The sequence below is a fragment of the Dermatophagoides farinae genome, chromosome 1, assembly GCF_024713945.1.
Source record: "Dermatophagoides farinae isolate YC_2012a chromosome 1, ASM2471394v1, whole genome shotgun sequence".
Taxonomy (NCBI): Eukaryota; Metazoa; Arthropoda; class Arachnida; order Sarcoptiformes; family Pyroglyphidae; genus Dermatophagoides; species Dermatophagoides farinae.
The window spans coordinates 3,100,627-3,127,379 of record NC_134677.1 but is presented as its reverse complement, the minus strand read 5'-3'; the positions used below and the strand labels follow the sequence as shown (position 1 = coordinate 3,127,379).

The 26,753-nt window shown below is 33.1% G+C and overlaps 4 protein-coding genes across 5 annotated transcripts; 3 read left to right on the top strand and 1 right to left on the bottom strand.

The window, feature by feature from the left end:
* The first annotated feature begins 103 nt into the window (after positions 1 to 103).
* LOC124492750 (uncharacterized) lies at positions 104 to 9,858 on the top strand. The gene is made up of 4 exons (XM_047055732.2): positions 104 to 302; positions 370 to 878; positions 944 to 1,046; positions 1,107 to 9,858. The coding sequence occupies exons 1-4, from the start codon at positions 230 to 232 to the stop codon at positions 9,623 to 9,625; spliced, it is 9,204 nt and encodes a 3,067-aa protein (XP_046911688.2). The 5' UTR covers positions 104 to 229; the 3' UTR covers positions 9,626 to 9,858.
* On the bottom strand, positions 7,385 to 26,606 carry LOC124492992 (uncharacterized). Of its 2 annotated transcripts, XM_075735264.1 has the most exons (4): positions 26,535 to 26,606; positions 26,178 to 26,475; positions 13,465 to 14,330; positions 7,385 to 13,412 (listed from the first exon to the last, which is right to left on the bottom strand). In XM_075735264.1, exons 3-4 carry the CDS (start codon positions 13,715 to 13,717, stop codon positions 12,631 to 12,633), a joined length of 1,035 nt encoding a protein of 344 aa, XP_075591379.1. In that variant the 5' UTR covers positions 13,718 to 14,330; positions 26,178 to 26,475; positions 26,535 to 26,606; the 3' UTR covers positions 7,385 to 12,630. The 2 variants fall into 2 exon arrangements, with proteins under 2 accessions (XP_075591379.1, XP_046911979.1); XM_047056023.2 differs by lacking the exons at positions 26,178 to 26,475; positions 26,535 to 26,606 and adding an exon at positions 19,389 to 19,466.
* On the top strand, positions 10,188 to 11,874 carry LOC124492754 (uncharacterized). The gene has a single exon (XM_047055736.2). It carries the CDS (start codon positions 10,188 to 10,190, stop codon positions 11,625 to 11,627), a length of 1,440 nt encoding a protein of 479 aa, XP_046911692.1. The 3' UTR covers positions 11,628 to 11,874.
* Positions 21,174 to 25,052, top strand: LOC124492989 (low-density lipoprotein receptor-related protein 1). Its single transcript, XM_047056020.2, has 3 exons — positions 21,174 to 22,603; positions 22,661 to 24,382; positions 24,529 to 25,052. The coding sequence occupies exons 1-3, from the start codon at positions 21,247 to 21,249 to the stop codon at positions 24,858 to 24,860; spliced, it is 3,411 nt and encodes a 1,136-aa protein (XP_046911976.1). The 5' UTR covers positions 21,174 to 21,246; the 3' UTR covers positions 24,861 to 25,052.
* Positions 26,607 to 26,753: the final 147 nt, after the last annotated feature.

The following is a 26,753-nucleotide window of genomic DNA, read 5'->3' as shown; positions in this document are numbered from 1 at the left end:
CATTATTAACAATTATTATCACCATATAGTAAATAAGATTGTTGATAATGTTCGGGCCATTTCTAGCCCAAAGACTATTTAGTATATAAAATAAAAAAATATCATTTTCATCCGAACGAATCTTTCTTATGTTTCCGTAGGATTTGATTTGTGATACAAATAAAATAATTTTTTTTCATAATCATAGTGTACAATCAATTGAGTGGTCAATTTAAAAAAAAACACGAAAATGGTGAAAATTATACTTTCATCATTTTTATTGACCGCTGTGCTGGTGGCGAACAGCATTCACACAACTACAGGTGAGTATTCATAATCGAAATTTATATTGAAATCAATTTTTAAAATAATCATTCAACACGATGACAGCCCGTTCATTTGATCGTGAAAATCGACCTAATGAATCCAAGCTAATCTGTATTAAACATTGTCATCTGGACGATGAGTTTAATAATGACAAATTCATAAAGTTCGAAACTGGAAAATCATACGTTTATGCGGTAAAAGTTACCAATGAAATTTTAGCTAAAATCAATAAAACCCAAACGGATGGTACTGTGGCCGATAATCTAATCCAGATTGATGGTCAAGCACGATTGGATTCGATCAACGCTTGTGAAGTATCAATGCATTTGGAGAATGTCAACATTCGAATGTCTAGCACTGAGTCCTCTTCCCCAGATAAAGATGAAGAAATCGAACGTTATGAACGTCAATTGCAAATTCCAATCATTTTCTCTTATAAAGATGGTATTGTTACGGAAGTTTGTTCTCCGGAACACGAACAAGAGGAACCATTTGTGATTAATGTTAAAAAAAGTATTATCTCCGCATTGCAGACCATCTCGAATATTGAAAACAACAAAAAGGATCAAACAGTAAGTAATTTTCAACTTGTAATATCAAACCACATATCATTTACAATTGATGAATCTTTTGAAAGGTGGTCGAAACTGATTACCATGGTGAATGTAATACCGATTATCATGTCATCGAGAATGGTCAAGATCGATATTCCGTTTCGAAACGAAAAGATTTGCTGAAATGTAAGTTCAGTTTTGTCAATTAACCGTGTTTTAACGTTGACAATCGATTATCTTGTTCAGGCATCAATCTTGAAGAATCGGATGAATTTTCCGACATTGGTTTCCTTATCGAAGAAAGCCGTGAAGCTCATTCGGAATGTGAACAACGAATTGAATCGCATCGTGTTGTTGAATCGGAATGTCATTCATCTCGTTCATTGGATACTTTGTTCGATCATTTCGACATTGATTTGATATCACGTGTTCATCTGCAACAAGTATCAGCCAGTAAGAATTCTCAAGAATTCAAAAAAAGCAATTCTATTCTATTGAACAATCAACAACAATGGTTACAGGATATTTTTCGATTAAAAAAATCATCATCATTAAAATCTCGATCTAAATCGTCGGTGATGGAAAAAGTTGAACTCAAAACTGTCTTACAAAAGATTTGCAAAGACATTAAACAAAATTGGAATCGTGTCAGTACGAAAACCGTAGATTATGTTCAACAATTGACACAAGCTTTCCGATATGAATCGGCCGAAACGATCAAATCAATTTGGGATGAACAAATTAATATTGATGAACAACAAAATTTTTGTGGTGATCAAGGAAAAAAATTGAAAGACATTTTTGTCGATACAGCTGCTTCAATTATGCATGAAAATACGGCAACAATTGTTCGTGATGAATTGTTACGTTTGAATAAGAAACGAGATGAAGATCCAATGGCCAATGAACGTTTACGATATCTAGCTACTTCAATGGCTTTTGCTCAATATCCATCAATGGTGGCTATACAACAGATTTTACCAGAATTATTGGATAACATCCATGATTCAGATATTGTACTCAGTATTTCAGCTTTGATTAAATCTCCCATTCAACAACATCAAGATTATATTAAATTCAAAGAAGAAATGTACAAGAAAATTGTCGACATTATCATGAAAAATATTCAGAATGAAAAAGCCGAAGTGCAAAATGTACGATTGTTTATTGCATTGGAAAATGTTTCACCATGGACTATGGTAGCCGAACAAGAACGTTTATTGCCAGTAATTGTAAATTCAAAATGGAGCGATCTGATTCGAGTCGTAGCCATCAAATCCTTCGATGCCGTTCAACCTACACCAACAATACGACAAAGTTTACTGAAAATTTTTGCCAATCCAGATGAAAGTAACGAGATTCGTATAATCAGTTATCGTACGTTGATTAAAACTGGAACCACTGTAGAAGAATTGCAACAAATATTAAACGTAATTGAAAAAGAACAACAATCACCACACAGACATGTGTACAATTATGTTTGTTCACATCAGAAAATTCTAAGGAATACACTCAACAAAGTCAAACACTCATCATTGCCTGATAATGCTCCTGAATTTCCAGAACCAGCATCATTAATGCAAGTATTCCTTTCCCGACACTATGAATACGACTATGTAGAACAAAAAACAGGATTTGGAAGTTTCATTGAAACCGATGTAATTATGCCTAATGGAAACGAGACATTCAAAATTCCACGTTCAATTACGGTCAACGTAACCATTCCGATGGGCAAAACCGATAGACAAATGGGAGTAGCAGAAGTCACTATTCGTCAAGAAGGTTTTGAAGGTTCGATCAGCGATAAAATTCTATCCAATATCAAACATACATTGTCAAAACATCAAATCGATAGCGAATTATTTGGCCAATTAGATTCCATCGTTAAATCAATGACATCATCAAATGCTACAATGTCATCTCATCGACGAATTCAGTTGTTAGTCAATGTTGATGGTAAAAATATATTCCTCTATGATAGCGATGACCGTGAAAATTGTTTGTCTAACATGTGGAAACAGTTAAGCAAACGGTTGCCAATTCGTATAGATGAAACAATGATCATTATGCCATGGCAAAAACGTATAGTCATTGACCAAACTTCTTCAGGTGTTCCCATGTATTTCGAGTTTAATTCTACCTATATTGGTTCATTGGAAGCAATCGTTGTCAATAAGTATCAATCAACCGATGGTATGGATGGATTCATGGAGTTGATGCTAAAACCAACTTTTGTGGCTCATACAAATGTTGGTTTTGGAATTGAAGGCCAAGAAAACATGATGGATCAATTCCGAATCGTCAGTCAAGTACTTGCGGCACCTACATTACATTTTCAAATGGAAATCAAGCAAGCTAAACAATTACGAATGAAATTTCTTTTGCCCGAACAGGAGCAAGTATGGTGGAAATCTGAAACGAAAATCATCAAAGGTCGACATTCACAAGTTGGTCACTTTAATAATGAACCAACAATGGTTACAAAATGTACGCCTGATTTAATGACCAAATTTTTGGGTGTAAGTCTTTGTAAAAAAACCATATTGACCAGTTCATTGTTGAAACAAAGTGAAATGAAAGAAATAATGGTTGATTATAATGAAATCACTTTACGTAAGCAAACCGAACAAATGCAAGGTATTGAAATGACCCTCGAGATGCCTGAACAATTTTTGGCACCATTGTTGATTCCAGAAGATGAAAGCAGAATGAAATTTGAATTTAGTATAGCAACACCAATTGCCAATCAATCAGATCAACAGATACGATTCGAAACAGAATTTGTAGTCGAATTACCTGTGAAACAAACCGATGATCAATTATCTGCTAATTTTTTCATTCATGTATTGAAACGAAAATTCCAGGCACATTTCCAACTATTCGATGGTACTCAACAAAAGTCATTTCTCTTTGAAATTGTAAACGAACAAAACGTTAAACTTGTTCATGTCAATGTTGATGGACAAGTTCAATCAGATGGATCGAACTCTCCCAAAGATGCAAAATTCAATGTTAAAGCTGTTTTACAACCTCTAGAAGGTATGAAAATTATCGATAGTAAAGGGATGATCACTTATCAAAAACAGCAAGATGGCCAACAAAAAGTATGGATTAAATTTGATTTTAATGATCAATCTTTCGTCGATATGATCATCAACCAAAACGGTCAATATGATAATGGGCCATTCAAAATTTCAACTGAAACAAAAATAAAAATCTACGAAGCTCATGTTGAACATGGATGGTTGTTTGTCAAAGATTCGAAACGAATTAAATCAACAAACCAAATCCGATACAATCAATGGTCTAATGTGAATGAATACGAAACAATCGATATTGAATATGAATTAAACGGTTACGATTATCGTTTGCCATGGCTAACTGATAATATCGAAAACTTGAAACGATATCTCCATTACAAGTTACTTTCGTCACAATATCCATCATTGAATGTGGACATTTCATACAATCAAAAACGACAACCAGATTTAATGGACGATGAATTTGTCTGGAAATTCGGTAAGAATCTTGAAATGAATCAATTTCGAATCGAACGAACCACAAGAAAAATTCACAATGTTCATGATCGAGAATCAACTCGTTTAGATACGGAAATCCAGGTTCAATTTACACCAAAAAACATTCATTATGTCATGAATGCCATCACCGATGTAACCAAATATGGTGAAGAGCGAAAAGTGTCGACAAATCAAGTAAAAATCGAAGAAAAAAAACGGCATCTTTTATTGATTGAATCTAATTTTCATTCTGAAAAAACTTTATCAAAACCATTTCATTCGCATTGTGATGGTGAAATCAAATTCCATCAATTTAAATTTACCGTCTCATACAAGGATAAAATTGATGAAATTGAAACTGGTAAATATCGTGGAAAGATTGAAATGGCAGCCGTACCGGAATCTGGATCTAATGAATTGCCACAATGGGCAGTAAAACAATTACATATTCAATACACGCTCGAAAGTGATATTGATCAATATGAAGGAATGATAGATTTGATCGCCAATGTACGTAAATTTCAATATGAAACATTCTTTGAGAATAATCTCTTGGGTCATTGTGGACAAATGGGACTTTTTGAATTGCACGACAAACATATGGGCAATTTCGAATTGAAAAACGCCATGCGACGTGAAGGAGAAATGATCTACGAATTGGATATTCATCATCATCACGATGATAATGATAATTGTGAATGTAAATTGGCATTTAACACCGGATCGTATAATAACGTAAAAATTGGTGCCCATTTAAAAAGGAACGTTCGAAATAATCAACTGAATGGAAAATTTACAGCTAAAAAATCCGGCTACAGTCATGAAACATCAGTTGACATGAACCAAAACGTGTTGGATGTATCAAGTTTGACCAAAAAACAAGATCAAACCATCTTCATGTTTAAAGCACATCTGAACCAACAAAATCAGCTCGATATTCAAAGTGAATCTGAATTTTTCATTCTAAATGTCCAATACGAACATTTGGACAATAAACAAAATGGTTCAAATGTAATGGTTGAATTTCAATTGCCACAACTTCAAATTGAACATCAAAGCAAAATTCAAGTCAACGGACAATCAAATCAAGAAATATCTCAGATACAAATTGATTCACAAACACGTCATTATGAAAGAAATTGGTTAAAATTCAATTTCCACACTCAATCAGATCAAATGTCCGTATTTGATGGTCAATTTGGTGGTGATTTACATGGTCAGATTAAAATCGAACAAGTTCAACCAAATTTTTATCAGTTGATGGTCGATATTAAAGCTCCTGGACAACAGATCATTCATCAGACAAAAGCTAAATGGCAACATCATCCATATGCAACAATCATTGATTGTTGTCAATTAATTACATTTGACATGAAAAACTATCTTGGTGAACGAATGTTGTTTGATGTAGTTTACAATCGACAAGAACAAATGGCTCAAAAATATGTACACGAATTGATAATTAGTACACGTTTCTCACAGGCTGAATTCGCTTGGTCACCGAAAAAAGCATTGGTCGTGTTGAAGACAAAATTATTCAACGGTATCGATCATCGAACCGAATTTGAGGAATTTAATTTTCCAACAATAAAGTTTTTATCAAAAACTAAACAAAATAATCATCAATTGATCCAATTAATAGGTGATTTGATGTTCCGAAATGGACAGAAATCATCGATGGAAGCAATCATTGGTGATAAGAATGTTGTGCATATGGGATTTGTGCCTATGAAAGAATTATCAACTCAATTTGAATCAGGAGATGGTATTTACCGTGGTTCGTTACAATGGACACGTACGGAACCAAAGCAATGGCTAATGAAGATCAACGGTCAGAAACATTCATCACAATTCAAAGTCATTGTTGATCACGAATGTCATGATCACACCGATATCGAATGGGAATCATCCACAATTCATGGAAAACTGCAGCATCGACTTAATGATCGTTTAGTTCGATTTGATCTGATCGGCGAGAAGAACGAAAAAAACGACAATTTCGAACACCATAGTCAAGCTCGATGGGATCCAGATTGGCGAGAATTCAGTCTAACTTCGGAAACCAACAAATCTGGCCATAAATTGATTTCCTTTGATGCAGCATTCGTAGCAAGGCAATCATTTCAATTAAATGCTGAATCTAACCTGAAAAAATTTCCAATCAAATTAAACGCAATGATCAACAGAAATAATAGACATGTCGATTTTGAATTCCATGACAAACTTCAAGATCGACGGGCTCGTTTTGAAACAAAAGCAAAAAATATCAAAGATTTTCGCGTACATTGTGCATGGGGACAACCACAAGATGAAACCAAACAGATTATGATTGAATCTAAAATTCAATCACAGCAGAATAAAGCCAAGATTCAAGGGCAATGGTTTGAACATCACATTGAATGTGAAGGCCAGATGGAAAAACTTGAAAATATCCTAGAAAGTCAGATCAAAATGAAAGCTCAATATTCAAATCTGGAAAGTAATGATAAGAAATTGGCTAAATTTGAACATGAATACAAACAACAAGAAGGCACACATGATGTTTTGGTCGAATGCCGTAATGGTCAAACAAATCTGTTGACTGGTCAAGCCAGGCTCAAAGTACGGAATAGTCGATCAGTGGAATTCGAAATGAAAACCGAAACTGATTTGAAAGATGAATGGGATCTCATGAACACACAAGCTAAATATGAACATCGATCAAATAAAAAGAAAAATTTTGGACAAATCTTATCGCTTCAAATGGGATCAAATGATCAGAAAAAATCGATCCACATAAAAGGCCAAAGTGATTCAAAAGCCATCACTTATGAATTGAATTTTGATTCACCAAACTCAACTGTAGAGAAGAAGGCAAAACTAGAATGGAATAAACCGGAACGTAAATTGCAGCTTAACGTATATGATAAAAACGGTCGTATTGTTGACGTGAATGTTGATCTATTTGCTAAAGCAGTACAGAAAAAATTTCAAATTGTTTCATTTACGGATCGAATTCCAACAATCGATGTGGAAGCTGCTTTCGGTGACAATTCACATTTGGTCTTTGCTGTAAGCTATCAACAAGAAAAAAAATTGGAACTAGTTTTGAACTGGTTCGGCAAATGGCGTCGCGATTATCGGGCAGAAATCATGTTCCAGAGATGGGCTGAACCAAGATTCGAAATGATGATCCAATCGCATCATCCGGCTACATTCGATAATGTGGATGCTCGATTCAAATATCAAAACCAAGAAATTCAAGCTAAATGGAATGATCGCTTTGGTGATGATCGACATTGGCAACGTGAAGCAACCGTCCAGGTTGATGGCCATGAAGTATTGCATTTGAATTTGGATCGAATACATCGTGATGATTCACAACGACCATCAACACATGAGATCGTACGTTATGAAGGTCGATTGAGTGGTGACTATAGTGGCGAAGGAAAAGCTGAAATTGTTTTGGATAAACAAACTGGTCAGGTGAAAGTATTGCGTGTGGAAGCTCAAGAACAATCTCGATACAATCAACGGTACCTTGTAGAATTGTTTTTCCGTTACCAAGAACAATCAGAATCACCGCAAATATCCGGAATGGCCATCGAAAGAGATCATGGAAAACCGGTATTGATTGCAACCTATGTGGAACCACCGCCAATGTTAGTTCAAATGCAAACTCGAATTAATACGCTGGCACATTTGTATCTTCCAGGAGATATTGATTATCAATTGTTGAATGAAATCAACTATGCTCATGAAGATGAGACACCATCTTCTCAGCCATCCAATTATAGACCCATACAGCATGTCAAATCAAAATTATTGAAAAAAGGTTCACGAACTCCGATTGTCGACATGACAGTGGAATATGTTCACAAAGAACAAGATCCAAAAGAAGTTCGAGTCGAATGGCGATCACCAAAATTTTTAGCAAATGAACCGAAAGTTTTCAAATTGAGATACAATTTTGATTCAATTGATAGTGTTTGTGAAAAGAGCAAAAAGTTCATTGAAGTAGATGGACAGCAAAAAATGCAGCATAAATGTTCAAGTTTGCAGATGATTTTTGGTGATGAACGAAATTCCCAACAAAAGCCAACGGTTTCTATTTCAATGGAATTCGTAAAACAACCAACCGCAGTGAATCATAGTATTTTGTTCGCAGTGGAAACAATGAATGAAAGCGGTCCTAATCGAGTTGTCAACTTTACCATGTTTAGTCATTTATCACCGGTATCGATCGGTGCCAAATGGCACAATGTGAACAGATATGGTAGAGAACAATGGGGTCAAATCTACTTTGGAACTAACCAGCAATTAAATGTTACAAAATATTATGACATCATTTTTGGTGGTGACCGAAGCTCGTACTCTATTCATTTGGAACCGAAAAACATCAGACAAAGTTATGTGGATATTAAATTCAATGTATGGCAATTGCTCAAATCCGTCTTTGATGGTTCTCAACCTAAACGTATCGAAGAATTTTCCGAAAGAACAGATCTTTATGGATGGCGAAACCAAATGTTTGAAGAACTTAAAGATGAAATTCGTTATAAATGGCTTCTATTTAAACGACAAATAATTGATCGTGAATTGGTCATGCTGATTGTAGATGAATGTCAACAAATTCGGCATAAAATGCAAAACAGTGATGATTACATTGCCCGAATGATTATTCAAACATTGGATAAAGTTAGCCAATGCTATGAACAATGGTCCGATAGATACGATATTGAACTTATTTTAGACGAAATGTTGACAGCTTTATATCGATATGTTGAACAATTCGAATGGAAACTTCTCAACATGGTCGAAGATCGTTGTTTTCAGTATGAACACTGCCGACAATTGTATCGTAAGATTCGTGACTACGAAATTCATCAATTAGTACGACGAAATGTGGAGAAATATATTCCACAAACAATGATGAATGTTTGGAATGATTTCAACCAACAACAACCAAGTCTAACAAAACGTGTAGATCAAATTTACGACCAACTTCAGAATGGAACACTACTCAAAAACAATACCGTATCGAATTTCGTCAACGAATGGGCAAATCAATTCTCTTCATTGTTTTATGGACAACAACAACAAAAACAACAGAAAAAATTCGAAAATCAAAATGAACAAACAAATTGGACATCATTCGAATCAAACAATTACAACAATGATAACGAATTCTATGGTTCATCCAATCATCATAATGATGGCAATGTAAACAAAATTGGCCAAAATATAATTAAAACTAGCTGGTTTTAAATGGCCATTTGATTTGATTTGACCAAAAATCATCACCATCATACTAAATCGAATTTTAGTGTTCTAAATTATTATTTCTTATTATTTGAAACAGATTCATGTCAATCTTTAGATGATTTGATTTTCTTTTCTTCATTAATTTCCCTTAGTTAATCAAGATTAATTATTTAATCCCTGAATACCTTGATGTTTTTTGAGATGCATATATTAAATTAAAAGTTAATTTATTTTTATCAAGAAGTGTTTGATTTTTTTCTCTAAACTATTTCTTCTTTTTAGGTCTTTTTCACAAATGTGATCAATTCGAATTTTGTTTCGAAAATCAACTTTGACGTGTATCATAAGACAATTGCACTAAATTTAGACGTGTTATAGCATCAAAACAAAACAACAAATGCTGCTATATGTTTTGTCTGATGCATTCATAATATAGCTGGTCAATGGATTAGTTTTTGTTTTTGTCAACTCGATCGAACAAATCTCAATACCTTTTATTATTAATTTTGAATTGATTCTTTCAACAACATTAATATCGAAAAGAATTCATAAATTAAAATCTTCGATGATGGCACCAAAAAATGTTTATCCAATAATAACGATGGACAATGATGATGATAATAATATTCGTAAATGTAGACGTGAACGATTGGTTCATATCCATGACAACAGTCATGAAGAAAAAGGTAGACAAAATTATCGATGGTCTAATTCAATAGTTACTTATGTTAACCATTGTCAACAACAACAATATCACCAATTTCATAATCATAATGATTCGACAATGCAAACTGTATCAACATTGTCACCAGTTTCAAGCAATAGCGATCGACATGACATAATTACGACAATAACGACAAACAATAGTCAAAGTTCCAACACTAATCATATCGATACATTAATTGAATCACGTAAAACATGGCCAGTCGGTATAACGACACGATCAGCTATACGAATGATGCGTTCATGTGGTTATAATAAAGATCATTATATTAACCATCAGCAAGATTCTTTCAAACCAAAATATTGCCCAACATCAGAATTGCCAATCAAAGAGAAAAATAATTCATCAAGACGAAAAGAGAAAAGCCAATCATCGAACAAGACATCATTTCAATGGTCTGAATTGATTAGACCCAGAGTAATTCATTTGAGGAAATTAAAATCATTCCGGGTACTTGTGTTTGGTTCTATGAACAAAAATAGTATCACTGCCAATAGTGGAGGCAATTATAATTATGATGGTCATCGTCTAGACAATAATTTCCTAAGGAAATGTCGTCATAATTTTATTATGGAACCAAATTACCAACGAAAAGGTAGCAATAGTGATCTACTTTCGACGTACAACATTAATTATGCGTGTGGCTTATCGAATGTTTGTCTCGAACTTTGTTTTCTGAAATGGTCGGATTCGTTTCAAACTAAATCGGAATTTTATCAACAAACATTTGCTCCTTATTTCGATATGACCAATATAGCAATAGGTTATTATGATCCAAATGATTTGGAATCTATTGAACATATGCAATCATGGATCAAAGCTTTTTATAATCATCATCATCATCATAATAAAAAATCATTAATCAATATGGTCATCATTCGAATCGAAGATACAAGCTCAAGCCATTTTAGACGATTACTACGAAAAGCTAAACGACTAGAACAACGATCCTATGACCATATAGTGTCATCTTTGTTGAATAAATTTCGTACATCCATCTATCATATGACTATCAAACATCGTCTATTCGGACGTAAACCTTCATTAAAACCATTATGGAAAGTAATGTATCATGTAATCACAATGGGCCGTATGATGATTAAAAAACATTCGATGGATGAAGATTCAATGATTATTGATCGAATCGAAAATGTTGAAAGACGTCTTACTCGTGGACATAGACAAGAAACATTAAATAAAATGATAGGTCGTTTTATACGAAACTTAACAAATGGAATTTGGCGATTTATAAAGCGACCTAATCATCATCATTGGTTTTAAAAACCACTTTTAAACGAAAAAAAAATTTAGTTTAAGTCTATCGCTATTTGTATGTGTATCTGTACTATAGTACTAAATTTAATTTATAATTATTTTTTTTTGTATATCTTCATCATTTCAATCATACAGTCAATTATTCTTAACATAAATATTTAGCACATTATTATCGATTTTATTATTATTATTATATCCTGATGATTGAAATTAATTTTGAATTCAATTAAAAACTAACATTTTTTTGCTTTTATTCTTGTTTGAATTTGCTAGAATATTCTTTTTTGTTTTGTTTTGTTTTGTACAGATAATTAATTAATCATTTGTTTGTTTGTTTGTTTGGATTTGTATATATGGTAATCAATTAAAAATTTTTTGTCTGATAACATGATTAACAACAGACAAATAAGATTAAGAAAGATTAAGCTTTTTCTTTTGTTTATATACGAATTTTTGGAAGAATAAAAAGAATTTGAATATATAATATTATCTAATTTAGATAATGATGATAATGATGATAACAATTAGTAACACTGTTAAGGTTCGATTTGTTTTTCCTGTATATGTAGTCCGAATATATAGGATAAAATGAAGTAAATAGAAAAATAAATAAAATCATCATCACCCAAATGATAGTGTTTGTTTATGTATGTGTGTGTGTGTGTGTATGTCGTCTGTCACCAATCGAAACAATCAAACTAATATTTATCATTCATGTGATTGTATCGATTGTATTTCATTGAACGATCGTGATTATAGCCAAATTGGCATCAATAAAACTCTATGATGGTAACAACAATAGGGTTGCTGATTGTTCATGATGTGAAATATTTACACGAGTAATACATAGATTTCATAGTATTATATAAGCACATTTACATTCATGTAGGTATGGATGAGTGGAGAGAGCATTGCTTTTTTCTAGATGGATTTCTATCAAATTTATCAATTTCGATCAATCAAGGGTCACGATGGCAATGATCAGATGATTGAAAATGAACAGATTACATTAATCAATATGTTGACGAGAACGATCATGATTATTGTTGTTACCGTAGGTTGAAAGAAAGCTAGGCGTTTCAGGACGATCATCTTCTTCAGCAATGATATCGTTTTTCAATGATGATGGCAACAGACCACAAGTGACCACAGAACTAGCACCGATTGCTTGATTCGTCAATGATAAGGAATCATTAGTATGACTAGTTGCCGTTTTGCTCACTATCGTCATGGCTGTTGTTGTAGAGCAAGTAGTGGCCACTGGATTAGACGACGGTTGAATCGTTGACGTCATGGAGGATGGTGGCCCAAGTAATGCGGCAGCCGTTTGGATAGCCTGGGCGGTTATGTTAGATAATGCATTTGGCATGATCCCTATTCCGCTGCTTATTGAACCCTGGCGTGAATGTGGATTACCACCGTTGATTGTTGACGATGAACCGGATGATGTAGTTTTGGCTAATGGAACATCGCCCACCGAATAGATAATATTCAATTTGGCACCACCCATTTTTGGTGGTGCAATCACATGAACACGTTGTTCTTCTTCATTCAGTCGGCAATGAATGGCAGCTTGAGTGTATCTTGCATGGGCATTCCAATGTGCTGTACTAGAATCTTCAAGAACAAATTTATTGAATATGGCTGCACCAATGTACAGTAATAGTAGGACACCGATTGAACCTAACATCATGTAGGTGATCTGTGACCACGTGTAACGTGTTAAGCCTTTCAATATGGAAAACAGTATGATGATTAACAAGAACATGATCCAAAACAGATCTTCAAGACCTAAAAGAAAAACAATAAATATCATAACAATCGAATTAAAAATAAAACTCACCGAAATCGGCTTTTTTCTTACAACAAGCTTTGAATAAATTTAAACATTCTTCAACACTGGAAGGATCAACAGCCAATTGTTCAACATTTGGCTGCAGACTTGAACGGCCGGTCGTATCATCATTATCATTATGATTGTTGTTACTTAAATTTCCATTTTTACCACCGCCCCCATCGTTGGAGACATCCGGATGATCACCACTCGGACGATTATCATGTTCAAAATCTGTCGTTTTAGTTTTTTGATTTTGCATTTCTATTGTTGTTGATATTGATGTTGGTATGATTGATGACAAGTAAAATTGAATGATGTAAGGGAACAGGATTTCGTTTGGTTTGGACGTATTATGATGGCGATAGATTAATTGCTGATGAAATTCAATCGAATGATATAAAGATCACAGGGTTATATCGACAATATTTTTCATGTATACGCAGCGATTATTGATGTAAAAAATATAACTTGTCTTTAGTCACCGTATAATGATTGTTTAGAATTTGATCGATACGGTTACTGATACCTGGGAGTAGTATGATTCGCTTAAATTTTATAGAACGAATAAAGAAATGACAATAGTAACTTTTTTTTTACTTATCTGGATGGTAAACCGTTTTGTTTTGCAAAGTTCTTGAGTATTTTCTTCGATATTGAGATGACATATATCACAATGAGTGGCAAGGATGCGATTTACAAAATCAATGCTTAATATTATGAGAGTTGTGTAATAAGAAACGATTCATTGTCGTTTTTTTCATCATTTTTTTAAAAAATCAAATCACTACGGGTAAATTTTATAGCAGAAAACGATTGCTTTGAAACTTTTTTCGACGACGACAACAATGATCCAAATGATAATGAATGGTTTTCTTTTGAATTCAAAAGTTAATTTGCGAAAAAAAAATAAATTTAGTTTTTTCAAGCAATTCTTGCTAATTTGATTCAAATTGTCGACATGAAAAGTGTTGCATTTGTGTGTGTGTTTTTTCAAGAAGAGTTTCAAATTTCATCACGGATCGAGTGTAACTATCAATCTATCTTTCTCTCCTTGGGGATAGCATGTAATAACAGAATTATTGCTTGAAACTTAATTCAAATGAATGTGAAAGAATCAAGGGACTATGATTGTTGATTTGATCTTATTTTACTGTATCAAAAAAAAAAAAAAAAAAAAAATCTACATGAAAGTATTTGTCGTTGAGTTTTTCTTTGGATTTTTGTTCACAATGAATACATTTCTCCATTTGAAGATGACAAATTGAAATTGATGTGATGGTCATAAATTTAAATAACTTAAGTAAGAACGAAAAAAAACGGAAGTTGAATATCAATATATGATCAAGACCACTGTTGAAATAATTTCTCTTTATCAGATTTTTGATATTAGAAACAAACTCAATGCTGGGATTACAAACAAATAGATATCATGATGCTAATTTCCAATTCAGATTTTTTTCGATTAGATGATAATATTTCACGAATTAAATGAACTTTGCTATGAATGAGTATTTGTTTTTATTCCTGAAATGTAAGCTTCACTTTCGAAAATAATTTAACAAATAATGATCACATCTTCTCAGAACTATTTCTTGAAAAATTAAAAATGGATACGGTTCACTTGACCCAATGCTTGTTGTTGTAGGTAGAGTTGTTGATCACATATTTTGATTTACAATGATTGTTTGAAACAGACACAAAAAAACAATTTTAAAGACATATAGTTTAGTATTCATCTCAATTATTTTGATGACATCAAAATTTTTTTTTTCGAAAAAAAACACTCGCTGCTATTAACATTTGTGTGTGTGTGTGTGTGTGTGTTAACAACAGACACATAGACCAAACGAAAAGAAAGAACAAGTCAAGATGAGTGCGATTATGGAAATAAAATTGTGATTGTAATTCTCATGAGGTGAATCCGATGTGATGTTGTGTTGTTGTTTTTTTTTCACTTGAAGAAACAAACAAACACTTACAAAATATTGAATCCAAGGGGCCTCGAACAATCAAGAAAAATAAAACATGTATATATGGATCGTTGTTTGGCACCCTGATATAATATTGCCATATAAATACACAGCTAGTTCAGTACTTTTACTAGGGCCAACAGTAAAACGAAAGATAAAGAGAGAGAGATAGTCTAGATCTGATTGTGAAAAGCCAAAACCTCTTGAAGATCGTAGAAGAACCTCAGATTAGAGCACAAGTCAATTGAAAGAATAGTGTATAGGGTTGGCCATTCGACGACCGCGTAAAAGATGTTTCCGTATAGATTTAGAATATGGACGGATGGATTGAATATACTGGTGTTATAGCCACAACAACGATCAGTCAAACAATTACAATAGATACTATAGCCAAAAACATCAAAAAGCAACTGAGAATGGGAACACCACCAAGCCAAAGTGGTGATCAATAACATCGAACCGATGGGTATCAGCAACGTATAGAAGAAGAATACAGAATGAAAGTTTCGTCCGCAAAAAAAATGGTGAGGGAAATTTTTCTTCCTCATGTCTCATGTATTGGCTGGTTTGGTGACCTATACATCAGCAGAGCGGTACCAGAAAAAAAAGATGAGTTTTGTCGCGCGGGCGCTCACCACTACGACAACCGAATAATTCCGGTGTATACGATGACACCAGCAGTATCAGTGTGTCTGGTAAGGCAAACCAGCCGATATATAATCGACAATGCCGTATAATACATGTATACAGCCAGTTTAATGGAAATAAATAACCTAGAAAAGATGCATCCGCTAGAAATATTCGATCCGAATCTATTACATTTCATCCTAACCATCTGACAGTGTGAGTGAGTGGCACAAAACAAAAACCAAAAACAAAATGAAATTGGAATTGATGAAAAGAGAAAACTGTGCCAAAACAATAGTCATTGGTATGTTGGGGTTCGATTCGTTCATTATAGTCAAGAAATAAAACAAATTTTTTTCACCCAATTTTGCTAAAATATTGATGGGCGTATAGAAATGGGCGGCTAGTGGTAAAATGCATTCATATTATGAAACGGAATAAGCCACTTGACATTGATCCCAAATCTTAATGTTTGTGTGTGTGTGTGTGTGTGTGTATTGGAAATTGTATCATAAAAAGCCGCAGAGACAAAGAATAAATAATCAATGAATCGAATGTGTGTGTGTGTATGTGTTGTGGGTAGTGCACAAAACCGATAACTAATCTTTGAAGACCATCATTGGATTTTATAACAAAAAAAATAGACAAACAAAAGGCAACCACAAGATATAAAAGATGGCTCCACACACATTAGACGTCATCAGACGGATAGAGAATTTTTTTTATTCTATCCTATTCTATAGAAACTACGATTTGATTATCACCAATTTTAATCATCATTATTATTTCAATCGAAATTAACAAAGAGAAACATATTACATAGCCGAAACGGATGGAGAAAATTTAATTTCAATCAATTTTTTCGTATGAACAGAAAAAAACCTGAAGGCAACAAATTACTGATAGGACGCCTATCGCCATACAATTCTGAACTTTAATAATTCTGGTAGATGAATGATGTTTTTTATCAAAAAAAAAAAAAAAAAAAAAAAAAAAATTCTTTTTTTCATTTAAAAAATTGATGTGTATATGAGTTTAAACATTTTCTTCTTACTAAAAGCAAAATTTTTTCACTTTCTTTTTTTTTGTTATTTATTTATCGAAAATTGAATTTAAAAACATTGATGGCAGCCATATTGAGCATTCGGCACCAAAAAAAAAAAAAAAAAAAAAAAAAAACATCACACTTTATGGGGATGCAAACAATAACCAACATTATCATTGTCATACATTGATCTTGAATCGATCTGATCGATGATTGTTAAAGATTGTCTCTGTATGTTTGTGAGTGTGTGGGTGTGTGAACATTATTCTATTGACACCACCAACTAAATTGTTAATTGCCATTACCAAACAAAAAAAAAACAGCAACCAGACCGACTTTTTTTTTCTTAACATCGAAAATTGTGAATCGAATTTCGTGAATGAATTTGAGCGGACTACATCATCATCATCGTATTAAGTCAATTCTAGGGCCAAAATAAAGTAAAAAAAAAATAGTAATCAAATACAATAAAGAAGATTAAATTTTTTTAGTGAATGAAACTTTTGCTTATGCGTGTCCGTATCGTAAGTACGTGTGTGTGTGTGTGTGAGTAAATGGAAAAATTCAATGAATGAATGAATGAGAAAAAAAAGACGACTACAAAATATCGTGATGCGTCAATGGTTGCTTATTTTTTTTTTTTTTTTTTTTTTGGTAAAATGTACAGGAACTAATGCTTTAGCATCATCATCATATAAATTATTTTCGTTCATTTCGTTTCAAGCAAATACTACTACACATCAAATTGTTGTGAAAGCTACCAAATTAACGACAAGTCAATACACAAAACACAATAGTATATAGATTTGTCATTGCATACATTAAATACTGGGCCCAATGAAAACGAAGGCAAAACTACGATAATACCACAATACCATTATTTGCCTGTTGTTCACATGGCGTCTATCTTAATATGAAATTTTTTGGCCTATGTTTACTGCTGCTGAATTGCTAACTATAAATTGGAATTGAGAATTTGCGCCTTTTCGGAATGAAAAGAAATTTTTCCTTTCGTTCCTATAGTTTTTAGTTTGCAGTTTTCGCCACAATAAACAAGCTGCAATTATAATAAGACCATAGAGAGAGAGAGAAAGAGCTTTCTTAATAGCATTAATTGCTCAATATGAGACCAGTATTGCTATCTCGTCTAGTTGTCTATCCTGTTTCATAAAAAACGCAACCATTTATACTCTATATTCTCTATGAAACAGAATCAAAATTTCAATATTACTATTAACCATATGATAGGCGACAAATAATTAGTTTTCATTGATCTGATTGAGTTTAAATGTTTGTTAAAAACCACAAGCCGTTACCGCCGAACAAAGCCCCGTTGAAATAAACATGAATTAAACCATATGCACTATAAGCAAGTCATTAGATTCTAATGAAACCAACAGACATCGAAACAATTCATCTATTCAAACATATAGATCAATGGTATCCAACTTTTTTTTAAATTGTGAATCGACAAATGCCGACCAACGGTTGGAAATCAATGATCTAAATCACAAAGCCAATAGCGATATAACATTATATAATGGACGATTGGCAAAATAAAAACGGCGACTAATGACAATGCCGAGAGATAAATTTCATAGAAAAAAAACACATACAGAAACAACAACAAAATTCATAGTCGTTGGTATGATATACGGAAATTCGAAATAAATTTTCCAACCAAATAATACATACATACATTGTACATTCATCGCCCATCATGTCGTTCACATGAAAAAGTGTGAACCAAAAGAAAAAAAAATGTCATTGAATGGTAATAGGCAACACAGACATGTATATATACAAACACAACAAAAATGGAACAAATATTAAAAATGACAAATTACATCAACCATATGACACATGAACAAATTACTCAATTTTTTTTGTATTTGATTTATCCATACCACAATATATATTTGGTTTGTCTGCATGAATGATACATCTAAGACATTGACGGAAATAGGAACATGGCCATCAAAACCAAGTCGTAATAGATCACCAATGAGGAGGGGATTGATGTATAAATGTGTGTACATATGACAAGTTACATAATGGTTTCGAATTGATTTGAAATAAATTTTAAAAAATCGGTTCGATGAGCGATTCAATGATTGCTAAATTAAAATCATTCTCGTTACACACACACACACACACGCACACACATACAGCCAGATCGATATCTATGATATGACGATTGGCAGTAACAAGTCATTCTTAATGTTCAATGTCGATCAATTCAATAAGTATACGATAACAATGTTGAAAACACACACACATTTATATACCTTGATCAACTGGAAGATTGAATCGATTTCCTTAATCGTCCAAATGGTTAAAACAAATGACAAAAGAAATGCTTGATTTAAGTTAGCCTCGATTTAGAGTATATAAATGAATTCGATTCATATCAACAAACATCATTCATCATTCAAACATAGTTTCGAATTGTCAAATCAAATTCAGATTTTGACAATTCGAAATCTATTACGGTGAAAATGGTAAGTGATTAATTCCCGTTTGGCAAACAAACATAGTTTGTTTCTATTATTTATCCAATTATATATGTTTACATAGACAACCCGATTGGGTGTCCTGACCCTGGTGGTCATTTTCACCTGGATACATTGGATCGAATGCCGTGGATTAACATCGCTAGATTCGGTGGATAGTACCGCGCTCATTCAAACCATCAATAAAAATGGTCCTGATTCGATAATGCCGATGGCATCGGAAGTTGGTACATTATTAGCATCACCAAACGGTGGAGGTTATATGCTTGATGGTTATGGCAAAAAGAAATATAAAAAGAAGAAAAAGAAAAAAAAGAAAAAAAAATACAAGAAAAAGAAAAAGAAGAAATATAAGAAGAAAAAGAAGAAGAAGTATAAGAAAAAGAAAAAGAAGAAGAAGAAAAAGAAATATAAGAAAAAGAAGAAAAAGTATTGAGCTCAACTAAATGATGATGACCAAAAAAAAACGGTAATATCATTGATGAAGCTCAAATTTGGCCACTTGAACCGAACGTTTGGCTTATATATTTATTTTTATATTTATTGAATCCTGTAATCATTCATTTGTAATGAAAATGCCTTTAAATAAAATCTAACCTTTCAAAAAAAGATAATCAAAATTTTCGATTTGTCAGAAGTTGGATAAATGTTATCTATTGATTAAATGGATTATTTGTTTCGAATCTGGACACTGTGTTATTGTGTTTTACATACACAGCAAACAAAAATTTTCGTTTCAATCGACCGTTGCTTACTTTCATTTTTCATTCGAATTAAAACTGGGAACAGATTGATGTTCACATAACGAATGTATAGACATTCGCTCAAATAACTTTTTTTTTGGCACAATACAACTAAAACATTTTGCTCCAAATGATTGATGAATGATATCAATGCATTAAATGCAAGGAAACATCCGACTAGAGAAGCCAAAATCTTTGTAAAGAAAAACCAAGCGATGTATGCTGTGTGTGTATGTGCGAGTTTGTAGAAATATTATTACTAATAATATGTACGTGCTTTGTATCGGTGTATTTGAAATTCTCACCACACAATAGGAAACGAAAGAAAACAAAAAATATATTTGATTGAAGCCATGAAGTATCCAGATGTAAAAGCTAATTGAATCTATCGATTGGAAACTTGACTTTATTTATTTTTTATGTTAAATTATAGCAATGTGGATACAATATAGACCAGGCATTGGTAACTGTCAATAATCATCATACAAGGTTATTATCACAAAACTCAACTGTTCAATGAAGCAATACAGAAATGAAAATAAAAACTACATTAAATCATTTCTCATCAATCTAATCGATATGAATGATGACAAAATGAAATCAATTCTGATGGAAGGAAACAAAATTCACCATTCAGAATTTGATACAAACAGAATATGCATATATATGCATAGATTGAGATGATCGACATATATGATGAAATCAAATGAATGCTAGTTTTCGTTCAAAATAGCAAATGCTAACCACAGGGTGTGTATGTTTCTGTGTTTGGGGAGTGTTAAGTCTTTGCCAAAGAAAAAGATCGATGATGAGCAAGAACTTTCAAGTCGTATGTAGGATACGTAGATTTTCATCGATCGTTAGTAACGGTGGAGCCATTTTCATCTTAAATGCTTGAAAACTGTTGCTGTTTGTTTGATGTATTTTTTCTCTACTTTTTAATGGTGCCCGAAACAAACCAGTGGTGTCATTGTGAATACATCCAAATGGATCATACAAAATGGAATATACAATTATTGATCACAATCCATTTGCTCACAGTGTTTATGTTGTCAACAGCATCAACAATTGAATATGGCTTACATACAGAGAATGGTAGCTTCAGTTGTGACAGTCACAATGAATATCAATGCTTAACATCATTCGAATGCATACCGAAATCATGGCGTTGTGATCAGATTGTTGATTGCCGTGATGGTTCTGATGAATGGTTACAATCAGATTTTAATCTATTCGACGAGGATGTCGTTCTCGATGATCAAGTATTCAAATCTTATGAAGGATTAATATTGGCTAATGATCATAGCGATACCAATCATCATAATGATGATGATGGATCACAATCTGGCCAAAGTGCTGCGACCATTACAATCACTGATGAATGGTGTCAACCATGTGGTGGTTATGATCATCATGGTCGTGATGAAGAAATTTTTCAATGTCAACGATCAGGTGAATGTATCCCACGTGGTTGGATGTGCGATGGCCAACCGGATTGTGGTAAATACTCTAATCATAATGGTGGACAAGACGAAAGTGATGAATCAGATGACGTTTGCTACGGAAAAATCAATGAAAGACGGCTGAAATTATTGAATTCAAACGATTTCCAGTGGAAATGGAATCGAACGAAATCACTTTCAATTGTACATTTCAATCAAACACATATAAGACAGATAGCTCTCGAATATTGGTCGCACAATTCGACAATAAAACGAACACCTCTTATTCATTATGGCGAACATACAACAACAACAGGTTGGCCGATTAGAGGACCAGATTTCTGTTGGATTGAACGACAATCTATCGATTGCCTAAGATTTGGATCATCATCAGAACCATCGAGATTATTATTGCCTACATATGTAGATGCTAATCAGATTGATCGAATCGCCCATGATTGGCAACGAAATTCATGGTATCTATTAGATCGAACGAATGAATTGCTCTACCAATGTGACATCAGCAAATGTATCGTACGAGTAGATCACCGAATTTTAAGTAGGCCATTGGATTTACAATACGATTCAAATAAAGGATTTGTGTTTATATCAAGACAAGGAGATCGAGTGCAACGACCAAGTCAATTATTATCACCTGCAATTATACGATTTCAAATAAATAATAATGATGGTGATGATCGATATAAACAAATGAAACGAATCGTTAGTATTTCTATAGTCGAACCAAAATATCTAGCATTAGATCATGTTAAACAGCGTTTATATTGGATCGATACTAAATTAGGTAAGCAAGAAATAACTTGACATAATTGTTGACTAAGTTGGCGAAAATTTCATATAGATCTTCTTCAATCAGTCGATTATGACGGTAATAAACGATACAGATTCAAAATCGAACATACTGGATCAATAATGTCTTCGGGTAGATATACAATGGAAAGCTGGTTACAGATGGCATCCATGGCTATGATTGCCAATGATAATTCACTCTATTTGTTGAGTCGAAATGAAACATCTAAGAAAACGATACATCAAAAGATAACACCCACTAATGCGAGCAATATAAAAATACCTTTAAAATCAAACAGCACAACACCCATGAAAAATACAATTATAACATTGACTTTGACGTTGATCACGATGGATGAGAATGATGGTCAGATGATGATTATGAGACAAAGCGATCAAAGTGTATACGGTGATATGATGATGATTTATTCAACACTGATAAGCACAACACAGAAACAGAAAAATCAAAATGTAACCGAATTGATGATTTCGAATAATGATCAAAACTTTAAAGCTCATTATGATCCAGTTCTCATATATTCTCGTTCACAGCCAGGATTAATACAATTTAGACAAATAGCTTATGCCCGAAAATCCAATGAGCAAGGTAACAACGACAATACAACTATTAATGCGTCGCCAATCACATTTAGTCGATCGCCCACTACATTCGATATTGATCCATTCGATAACAATATTTATTATCTTGACGATTTCAAAACAAATCTTCTGTATGAGGATCTTAGCCAACGTATTACGCAATCATTATCATCAATTGAAGAGATAAGTCACATGAATCGAACCAAAAGAATCGATTTGAAATTTTTCACTCCGACAACAACAAACCATCCTATACAAATCGAAACAATTTCATTTGATTGGTGTAATTACAATGTTTATCTACTTGAATCATCTGCTATTTCGGTGATCAATTTCGTTGCTGAATCCGAGAGGCAAGTTTGGCGAAAAATTCTTATCAATAATCTTATTGAGCCAAGAGCCTTGGTTTTAGATTCGAAACGTGGTCTCATGTTTTTCACTGCTACAATTATGACTGATAATAAGGAAAGAGATGATGATACCATGATTACAACGTTGTATCCATATGCTATACGTAAGGCCAACATGGATGGAACACAGGTGACCATTTTTGGAGAACATTTGGATCGTTCCACTAGTTATGTTAGTTCATTAGCCATTGATATTGATCAGGCATTACTTTATTGGACTGATACAGGCGAAAAGACAATTAATCGAATGAATTATCTGACAGAGAATATGCCGAGACGAGAACGAATATGGCAATCATCGCGCATTAATATAGCCAATTCACTGGTTTATTTTAACAATACTTTGTTCTGGATTGAAATTCAACATGGCTCCATTCAACAATTTGATTTAAAAACTAATCTTAGCCATTTCATACACGAAGAACGTGGACCCTTATTTCAACTCAAGGTATGGCTTCCAAAACATAATGATACTCGGTCAGAGGTATGTCTTGGTGGTAGAATCGGAAAAAGAAAACACAGTTGCCAACAGCTAACATTACGAACATCTGGTAATCGTCATTCGATATGTGCATGCGATGATCACTATGAATCTGTTGATAACGGAAATTGTCGGCAATTATCAGTTGAACAATTGTCGAAGAAGTTTTGCACAGCTAGTCAAGTTTATTTGAGTAGGGGCAGAAGATGCGTTCAAGAGAAGCAAGAAAATTCCATTCGAAAACCAAAAAGTCACCGATCTCGTCCCGTTGGGCCAGTAGAAGGTTAGTTTTCATAAAGTGTATAAAATAACAAATGGTGAAAGTTTGTAATGCTTGAGAATGTGCTTAAAATATAAATGTTGAATGCTGTATTGCTGATAAATATTCGATTAATGAGAGTAAAGGCTAACCTGTAAATTATCCAAAAGGCGAACCAACCAAAGACGACAGTGATGATGGAGACGCTAGCGATGAACATGGAACGGAGAAGAAACAATGCCACGAGAAGGAATTTCAATGTGACAATGGGCAACGATGTATACCATATCATTGGCTTTGCGATGGTCACAAAGATTGCCACGATCAAACCGATGAAAGAACAATTTGTCAGGCTATATCACCACCAGATTTCCATTGTCCGGATGGATATTTCCAGTGTCGAAAACGGCCATTGTGTATACCACAAGAATGGCGTTGTGATCATCGTTCTGATTGTGGTGATGATGATCATAGTGATGAGCAAAATTGTAATCATCACTGAACTTGTCTACATGCGGATATTAATTAAAAAAATAAACGAAAAGATCTCATCATGATTCGATATTAAATGATTTGGGTTTTTACGAATAAAATTCATCATTCGATAAACAGTTGTTTTACCTCTGATTCGATATTATTTTTTAATGATTTGGGTTTTTACGAATAAAATTCCTTAAAATATATCAACGACAAACTAGCGCGTCTTTTGAATAATTGAAATAATATTCACTAAATAATAAATTTATTTTTTTAAATAAAATTGATTGACTGATGATCTTGAGCACTTCAGACTATTATTTCCTGTAATTGTTTTTCATTCATGTGATAAAAATGTAAGAAAACGTTATTGCATCTATGAATAGTGATTCAAAAATTGATTTTACAAAATTCTATGCAAATTCTTTAGCATTCGAATTTCGAATGCCGTTTTGTTGGTATTGAAATCATTTTTGACGTCCCGATGATTACTTCATAAAGATCGTTAGAAGTAGTGGCAATCGCCCGCTTGGCAAAACATTTTGTTTGTTAGAGTAAATTAATTACTTTCTGTGAGAAATATTTTGCTCTTTTAATATTTGGTCTAGCAAATATTAGAAAAATTTATTCTTTGCTTGCCAATTCCAAGCTCACCCCCTTGGCTCCACATACCCGATATGAATGAACGGGTTTGAAAAGCTGTATTGAGCCTAAAATAATCAATACTTGTGTTAATATATTTATAAGCAATTCAATACCCAATAATTCATAAGTTCCCTTATTATCGCCGCAAATAGCGCTAATATTTGAAATTTTTATTGTCGATTGAAATTCTCATCGCTAAAATCTGTGATGACTGGCCGAAAAATATCAGCCAGTTGGTAACCATTTTCTCTCATATCTTTTCGATTCATAACATCACCATGATGTTCTTCTGTTTCAGTCTCATTTTCAATGGGATATGTGGAAACGTCAGATAGAGTCCCATATATGTGTGATTTTTGTTTTTGACTCCGAGCTGATTGACAATTGAGAAATCATCAAATCCAAACTCCAATTGGAGTGTTCCCAATAAACGATTTTTACGCTCAGCTGAACATTGCAAATGTTCAGTGTATCGTAATTCATCTGAATTGTCGTCTTTGTATTTTTTTTTCCAACAACAATTGGGAAACTATTGATTTATTCGACAATATCAATCGACAAAGGTCACTTGGCTTGACCCAAGAAAATTTTAAAACTGAATTTGTAGTTGGAATTTTACTTTTCCAAACTTCATGTACTGGTGGAATAAATAATAAATCAATAAACCATTTCAATCAATTTAGTTTGAATACTTTACCGGCCGGGATGTAAGTTGGTAAATTTTCTATATATTTATCCAAATGATATTTACTTGATGAAAGACTTATCATGTTATTGAAAATCTCCCGGCTCTCATCAAGTTGTGTTTTGTGATAATGGATGAAGACAATGCTTTATCACCATTGGAACTATTTTAATGATAGTCTGCATATTAGTATTTTCATCATATCGTAACCAATTTATATCAAACAAGAATTTTTCATAATAATCTTTCCATGTCGAATTCATTAAATTGTTTAGGAATAAAGATTCATGAATATTTGCTGTTTCATCTCCTGAATTTATATATAAATTTCATTAGATATGAATCGAAGTTTTGAATTAATTTTCAAACCTTTAAAATTTTCGACATTTGAAGGAGATTCGTTATCATCATCGATATTTGGATTTAATAAAAATTCTTCATCATCATCATCATCATCATCATATATGAATAGTGATTCAAAAATTGATTTTACAAAATTCTATGCTTCTGCCCGACGTCCCGATGATTACTTCATAAAGATCGTTAGAAGTAGTGGCAATCGCCCGCTTGGCAAAACATTTTGTTTGT

Coding starts and splice junctions, on each gene's coding strand:
- LOC124492754 (XM_047055736.2), top strand. CDS start 10,188: ATGATGGCACCAAAAAATGTTTATCCAATAATAACGATGGACAATGAT.
- LOC124492750 (XM_047055732.2), top strand. CDS start 230: ATGGTGAAAATTATACTTTCATCATTTTTATTGACCGCTGTGCTGGTG. Junction 303..369: donor CAGCATTCACACAACTACAG/GTGAGTATTCAT, acceptor ACACGATGACAG/CCCGTTCATTTGATCGTGAA. Junction 1,047..1,106: donor ACGAAAAGATTTGCTGAAAT/GTAAGTTCAGTT, acceptor TATCTTGTTCAG/GCATCAATCTTGAAGAATCG.
- LOC124492989 (XM_047056020.2), top strand. CDS start 21,247: ATGCTTGAAAACTGTTGCTGTTTGTTTGATGTATTTTTTCTCTACTTT. Junction 22,604..22,660: donor TTGGATCGATACTAAATTAG/GTAAGCAAGAAA, acceptor AATTTCATATAG/ATCTTCTTCAATCAGTCGAT. Junction 24,383..24,528: donor TCCCGTTGGGCCAGTAGAAG/GTTAGTTTTCAT, acceptor ATTATCCAAAAG/GCGAACCAACCAAAGACGAC.
- LOC124492992 (XM_075735264.1), bottom strand. CDS start 13,717: ATGCAAAATCAAAAAACTAAAACGACAGATTTTGAACATGATAATCGT. Junction 13,413..13,464: donor TAAGAAAAAAGCCGATTTCG/GTGAGTTTTATT, acceptor TTTTTCTTTTAG/GTCTTGAAGATCTGTTTTGG.